The 7,253-nt window shown below is 43.3% G+C and overlaps 1 protein-coding gene across 2 annotated transcripts; it reads left to right on the top strand.

Moving 5' to 3' along the window:
* The first annotated feature begins 610 nt into the window (after nucleotides 1–610).
* drc1 (dynein regulatory complex subunit 1 homolog (Chlamydomonas)) lies at nucleotides 611–6,140 on the top strand. 2 transcript variants are annotated; one of them, XM_027027680.2, is made up of 16 exons: nucleotides 611–883; nucleotides 1,004–1,088; nucleotides 1,172–1,284; nucleotides 1,418–1,601; nucleotides 1,695–1,832; nucleotides 2,556–2,642; nucleotides 2,815–2,937; nucleotides 3,141–3,280; nucleotides 3,541–3,675; nucleotides 3,789–4,167; nucleotides 4,350–4,439; nucleotides 4,610–4,696; nucleotides 4,795–4,910; nucleotides 5,058–5,210; nucleotides 5,434–5,536; nucleotides 5,722–6,140. In XM_027027680.2, exons 1-16 carry the CDS (start codon nucleotides 765–767, stop codon nucleotides 5,776–5,778), a joined length of 2,109 nt encoding a protein of 702 aa, XP_026883481.2. In that variant the 5' UTR covers nucleotides 611–764; the 3' UTR covers nucleotides 5,779–6,140. The 2 variants fall into 2 exon arrangements, with proteins under 2 accessions (XP_026883481.2, XP_026883480.2); XM_027027679.2 differs by having other exon boundaries at nucleotides 4,792–4,910.
* The last annotated feature ends 1,113 nt before the right edge of the window (nucleotides 6,141–7,253 follow it).

Below are 7,253 nucleotides of genomic sequence, written 5' to 3'. Positions count from 1 at the left end.
TGCAGCACACATGGCACTGGTAACGGCTCAGTCCATTCTATTCCATTCTAGTGCACGACTTACTTAAAATGGCACATAGAACCATATGCTTACTTCTGCAGCTCTTTTCTGCGTTAATAAAAAATAAATCAATCAAAGTCAGATTACTTACACACCCACATCACTGCAGCCCTGCAGGGTGCTGAAAGCAACTGTACAAAACCCCTGCATGTGAATATGTATTTACAGAGTGGGCACAGCTCGGTATTCATTCATTCATTCATTAATTGATTCAACTTTCAATGGGCAATGTGAATTATAGTTCAACCAAAATTATTTATTGCCGAACTTTATCTACCTTCTAATTAGCCTAAGCTAGTTTTCAGCCAATTTGACTTTGTGTTCTTTGCAGTTAACTTCCGAAAAGCAAATGAAAGAAAACGCAGAACTAACCTAAAATCAGAGAAATGTTGATTTATCTATCTGTCTGTCGGTCTGTCTAGAAGTAGGAAAGGCTTCACTGTAGGACACAAGGTTTCCACAGAAACAGGACCCTTGAAACAGAGGTTCTTTCTTAGACGTGCAAGCAAAGTGCTTCTTTATTTATCTACTATGAATTGACGTAGTCAACATGGTGGCTAAAGCTGTATCATAGCAACGCAAATGACAACATATAGGTAGATACGCTAGCTAACTAATATTGCCCGAGAAGACTTGTCCCTAACTAGCTAGCTCGCTCTACATACTGCATATTGATAGCTAGCTATTTGCACGTCATTTGGAAAATGGAAACTCTGCGACAAGAAACAGATGAGGCAGGACCGTCTATTGGATCTGAAAACCCAGATGAACGAATTGCTGCTCGTCGTCTCCGCATAGCTGCACGAAATGAAGCCAAGAAAAGGTAACGCTAGCTACATTTAGCTTGTTAGCTTGCTTTAACTAATTTATTTCGGTCTCATCGGTTGGCTTTTGTTTTCGTCATCACGTCTCATAATGTTTTAATTTTGATGGACAACCGAAGACAAGAACTGGGGAGTAATTCCCAGGAGGATACAGAAATTAAAGAAGTTCGGATGAGTCAGAAAAAAGTGGAACAAAGTGAAAAGGTAGTTATTTTCAATTAAAAAGCCACTGGATACATACTTAATTATGTTTGCAAGTGTCTGTCACGTTTCTGTCCTTTCTACAGCGTATGGCTAAGTTACAAGCTGATGGCACAGAGCTGGTGACCAACATCCTGGTGGCAGCAGATTTCAGAGAGTCAAAGAGGAGAGCAGAGATGGAGGAGGCACGCAGGCTAAGGTGCAAACACACACACACACACACACACACACACACACACACACAAAAACAAAAACAAACAAACAAACAAAAAACGCCACAAACAAACACATCTTGTTTCATCACATCCTAATTCTGTGCTGACTCTTTGCAGGATTGAGAAGCTGGAGAATGAGGCCAAGTCCAGCCTGGAGAAGTTTGAGGAGATCACACAGAAGTGGACTGTGGCCAAGGCGAAGCAGATCCCTCAGGACCTGAGAGATGCTCTCATTAGCCAGCAGATACTTTGTGGCCAGCTCCTAGAAGACAAGAACAAAGTCATCATTGAACTGCAGCAGGTACACAGTTACTCACACACACTCACTAACTTTCAATAAGAAGGAGCCACAATAAATATATCCATTTGTGTGTGTGTGTGTGTGTGTGTGTAGGAGCTGAAAGCAAGCGATGATCGCTATGTAAAGGACCTGAAAAAACACACAGAAGAGGTAGATCTAATGATTGAACGGCTGCAGGAGCAGATCATATCTCTGAAGAAGTCCTACAGAGAAGAGCTTGACTTGGTCGAGGTGTGGTAATGCACTCTTCTGCCTGGAGCAGCACTAATGTGGCCTTCTGCCTCCTCTTACCCCATCAGAACATCCCCCCCTTGTCATTCCCATCTTTGTGGCAAATGACACTCCTGATCATTTTCACTCTAAAAAGCTTCTCCTGGAAAAATAAGTAAGAAAAATGAGAAGCAACAAAAATATGGGACAAGCATTGGCCTTTACAAAAAAAAAAAAAAAAAAAAGGAATTTTTTTGTGTTTTGGAGTTTGTGTTCTTTTCCCCTCATGGTGTTCCATCAGACCTCCAAAAAGTGGTACTCGTGCATCAGTTTACTTCAGGCAGATGAAATACTCAGTACTTAGTAGGTTTTGGGACAACACTGCAACATGTTGACCATTCATCAAAATATACAAGCAGAGGTGCCATGGCGAGTCATGTTTTTTTTTTTTTTTTTTGGCACAATGTCACAATAATTTGGTATTATGAATAATAAATACAGTTTGAGAGGTACATAGAGCCCCTGGGCAAGGCATTTAACCCCTACCACCCTTTGTGCTCCTGTCAGTTGGGTAGCAATTGAAATGAACAGTAAAGTGTAACCTAATTTAATTACTTTGTGTTCCCCAGTAACTATTTACAATACTTTAGTTGTACATGCAGTACATTGCAACACCAAGCCATAGTTTCTCAGGACTAGACTCTGAGGGCTATGTATTTACTTGGTTTCCTGATGGTGCTGCAGAGCACATTCGATGAGGAGCGCAGGACTCTGCTTGCAGACAACAGGATGAAGTGGGAGCAGCAGAGGCAGAGACAGAGTGACAGAGAGGTAAAGGAGCAGGTCATCAACCACCTGGATTGAGAGTGCCTCGTAGGATTCTGGGAATCATAGTCCATTTGCAAGGCTGAAGGTGTGATAGTGTGCGTATGTGTGTGCACATATACATGTGTGTTGTGGTTTGTGTGCTGGTGTCTGTGTGTATGTGTCCACACACACACAGCTGGAGCTTCTACTACAGAGGATGCAGCAAGTGGAGGAGCATGAGCTCCAGCTGCAGAGGCTGCGGTTGGATAATACAAAGGAATGCAACACCATCAAGGCCAAACTGGAGATGGATGTGCAGGTGCGTTGTGCCAAACGCACAACAACACGGGGGAGGAGGCTTACGGTTTACGGAGGTGATGTGAGATGAGATGATGTACATATGGAAAACTGATTAGGTCCAGAGAGATGTATTATGAGATCAAGCGTTATTGTCTCAAATTTTTCTGTGCTTATGTGTGTATGTGCACACGCATGCACCCATGGTTTCATGTGTATGTGTAGATTCTTGAACAGCAGTTGCAGAAGATGAAGGCCACCTGCCAGCTGAATCAGGAGAAACTTGAGTACAACTTCCAGGTGCTGAAGAAACGTGATGAGGAGAACATCATTACTAAGTCTCAGCAGAAGAGGAAGATCACAAGGTACTGCTCTTATCTCCCTGCTTAAACCCCAACTTAAATCTGAGCTTAGACTTCCTCAAGCACTGCTACAGAGAGCTTAAAGCCAGAACATTGGGCAGACTTTATACCCTGATGCAGATATATTTAATAAGAGCTTACTTTCAAAGAATACTAAATGATTTATGTTTTGGCTGCGTTCAGTACTGCATGTATGGCAACAGGACATACAGAAGCATGTTATCATTCTTAAATAAAAAATCATGGACTGTCATTGATTCCAGAATGCAGGACATCCTCAACAATCTGAAGACCAAATGCTCCAATCAGGAGAAGCAGTCTCGCGAGGAGAACCAATCATTGACTGACGACTACAAGCGCATCATGCAGCAGTACAAAGACATGCAGAGGAAGATGAGGTAAACAAGGACACCTCTACACACACACATGCCCAGACAAAGACCCACACAAATGACGTGACTTATGTCCCAGTTTATATATCACTGTTGTTCGCATGTGCACATGGGCGAAGGCACTTTGCAGCGGTCGATGCCAAGCGCCTTGAGGACGTGTGGCTCATGAACGAGGCAGAGGCAAAGGCCCTAGTCCGGCAGGCCCTGGAGATTGACCGGCTCATCCACGAGCAGCAGCTGGGTCTGGCCTGGACACCTCCACCCCTCACTGTGATGGAACAGCCTGGGCCTGTGCAGCCACGGAACCGGATACAGCCGTCGGCCCGGCAGGCCGCGGCACAAGCCCTGGTGAGAAGAGAGGCTCCGGGGGAGGAGCGGGAACTGGAAGAGCAGACAGACGGGAACACTGTGGAGGTCCCTGGAGGTCCGGAGTCCACTGGGGGCAGAATGGACCAGAAGACGGTGAAAAGGCTGCTGGAGCTGTTGTGTGATGAAATGGTGAGGGGTGTGTGTGTGTGTGTGTGTGTGTGTGTGTGTGTGTGTGTGTGTGTGTGTGCCAGAAAATTGAAAAGGTTTATAAGTAGCCGATAGAACCTATATCTGTGTCTTCTATTTGTGTAGATTTCCAAAATAATGATTTTTGTTTTGTTGTTTGTTTTTCCTGCTTCTGTTTGTATCAGGGCTTTCTGATTGAGAGCAAGTTGCTCAAGCTGCTCTCGCCTCTGGAGAAGGATGAGAGGTCTCTCATAAAGCTCGACTCCATCTTTTCTGTGAGTGGAGCAAAATAACCTGACCCACCTCACAAAGCACAGCGATGACCTGTCCCTGCACTCACAGTTAGGGGCCTTGTACTGGACCATGCATACCAGCGTAAGCTATGTTTTTAAAGCCTCAGGTAAATGGAGGTCAATTGATCTAAATGATGTTTAAATTATTGCAGGCATTGGCGATAGAGAGTGAAGAGGATGTTTATAAAATGGCAGATTTTTTTATGAAATACAAATTCCAACAGAAAGATCAGGCAGAGGTGAGAGAAGCTCCCTAATTCCATTGGTTATATAGACTTTTGTCATCATATGTGGTACATTAGCTAGGCTCTGAACCACCACTGCTGTTTTCTAGCAGCACAGTTCTGTGAGTAACCAAGGAGAGACAGCAGAGCAGAAAGACTCTGATCTTATCCACCCAAATGATGTACTGAGGGCTCTCCGAACCTTCACAGCTCTGTACTGCAAGCCCAGGTGTGTGTGTGTGTGTGTGTGTGTGTGTGTGTGTGTGTGTGTGTGTGTGTGTGTGTGTGTGTGTGTGTGTGTGTGTGTCTGTGTGTGTGTGTGTTTCTATACAATTATCTGTGCAGACAGACTCTGACAGTTATCTCTCCATGACAGAGACATCTCGTCCCGGCAGCTGAGCGGCATCCCGGAGTTGGAGGGGAGGGACGACTCAGAGGATGGTGCATGCTGGGAGAGTCTGGCAACCGTTGTCCCCGAGCCCAAGCTGAAAGTGTGGAGCACGCTGGAGGCAGCTCTGGAGAAGTACCAGTGAGTGAGACTGTGCACCCCCAGGGAACGAATGGGCGTCCAATCCAAGCCAGCAAGCAGTCAGACTAGCTCTCCTCAGTTTCACGCTGAAATTGCATGGAACCCAGATTTCATCATTCATGGCCACTTTTACACAGTGAATGTCTCCTCACCTTTCATTTATAAGCCGATTTTGTTAAGAATTTGTTTGTGTCCTGTTGAATAAACATGATTGTTTTCACAGTTTTGTGCTGACTGAGAGATCCAAACTTGTGAATGAAACACAGCATCTCAAACAGCAAAACTCAGAGCTTCGGATGCTCCTGCACCAATATCTCAATTCAAAGGTAGGTGTGTGGGTGTGTGTGTGGGTGTGTGTGTGTGTGTGTGTGTGTTCGTGTGTGTGTTCGTGTGTGTGTGTGTGTGTGTGTGTGTGTGTGTGTGTGTGTGTGTCTGAGCATGAAATATATTGCCTTATTTGGTCTCCTGTGCTTTCAGTTACCAAATCGTCTCACATTTCATCTCCTGATAGGTCAATACTGAACTGGCAATCCCACCTACCCAGGTGATGAAGTTGGACCCTGAGTGAGGTGGACCCTGTTTTATCAAATCCGAAGAGATGAAATGAACTGATTGCATTTCCTTTTTTATCTTTAAAAGCTTAAGACTCACTGTTTTATTTTCAGAAACAATAAAATAATTTAATAAGCATATTTATGTATACTTGAAAGCCTAGAAATATTAGTTAATGGGTGTAAAGAAGGCATGGATTCTTTCTTTTTAAGAACAATGTTCCAAATTCATAAGACTTATCAGCCGATTCAACATGATGTTAATAGCAAACAACGCATCATTAACAGGTTCTCATTCATATATGTGGACTGTCAGTGTGTTTGAATGTTTGAACCTGTCTCACGGTAAATTTCCTGTTGTAGCAAGTGCAGTAAGACAATAAAAGAAATATGTAAACAAGAAATACATTTATTTATAAAGAATACAGAGCCTTGGCAATTCTTTGTAACGGAGAAAAGGGGAAAGATTGTGAGAATGGGTGGGGAGGGGGGCAAGAGTGAGAGAAGAGGAGAGTGTGTGAATTCTGAAAGTGTGTTTGTGCACACTTGTATCCAAAGGTAAACAATTTCAAAACAAGATGGGGCCATGTGAGTCAACTTTAGAAATATCTCTGTAAACATTTTAGAGAAGAACAGGCAATTACTTTTAGAAAGCCCATAATCTTATAATAAACCATTTGCACTTAATTCTCACTTAATCTCTAATTTAATCATTATAAATGTGCATAATTGCATATGAACTAGTGATATGCAAGATAGAAATGGCAAATTATGGTTCAGGAGGATAAGGGAAATATTGCAGAAAATGTACTACAGGATCAATTGGGCACAAATAATCTTGTACACAATCAACACCGAATCCAGTAAACAAGTGCACAGAAAACCATCTCCTTCATGCATAATGGTACATCATTAAGTTTACCCTTTTGTTAATGTACCAATTTTGTGGTCATTTATGTTGTTTCAAGATCTCTGGCTTGTCTAGAAATCACCCCCCCCCCCCCAAAAAAAAAAACTATGAAGATATTACACAGGATTTTTTTTTTTTAAATCAGTAGGCTGTGGTGTTATATAACTAGAATCTAACCAGAGAGTGAGCTCACTATAGCTTCAGAAGTCTAAACACTAGTCTTAAAGGCCTGGGATAGAGATTTACATTAACAGCATTCAACTGACTTACCCAGAGCAGTGCACATACAATTATCCATAGACAGCATCCGTATCTTTAGGTTATTGTCCCCCTCTAGCAGGAACAGCTGGAGGGGCAGAACTTGTCTACAGAGGTGGAATCTTATGAGGATGATGAGGAGGAGGAGGTTCAAATCCTGAAACGCCGGCTCAGGCAGGGCTGGGTAGAAAGAAGGGTGTTGCAAAGGCACATGAGATTCCTGATCACTTTCCCCCCTCATCAGGCACCATAGCAGTGATGTGGGGTTTAGGTCCAGTCCTCCGAGTTACTTCCCTGCCAAGGGGGTGATGCATGTGTGGATAA

The sequence above is a fragment of the Electrophorus electricus genome, chromosome 8 (assembly GCF_013358815.1).
Source record: "Electrophorus electricus isolate fEleEle1 chromosome 8, fEleEle1.pri, whole genome shotgun sequence".
Classification (NCBI taxonomy): Eukaryota; Metazoa; Chordata; class Actinopteri; order Gymnotiformes; family Gymnotidae; genus Electrophorus; species Electrophorus electricus.
This window is presented reverse-complemented; position numbering and strand designations above follow the sequence as displayed.

What these genes read in the sequence shown, in the direction of transcription:
- drc1 (XM_027027679.2), top strand. Translation starts at nt 765, where the DNA reads ATGGAAACTCTGCGACAAGAAACAGATGAGGCAGGACCGTCTATTGGA. An exon ending in GACATGCAGAGGAAGATGAG is followed by an intron (nt 3,676 to 3,788) that starts GTAAACAAGGAC and finishes ACATGGGCGAAG; the next exon opens with GCACTTTGCAGCGGTCGATG. An exon ending in GCTCTGTACTGCAAGCCCAG is followed by an intron (nt 4,911 to 5,057) that starts GTGTGTGTGTGT and finishes TCTCCATGACAG; the next exon opens with AGACATCTCGTCCCGGCAGC.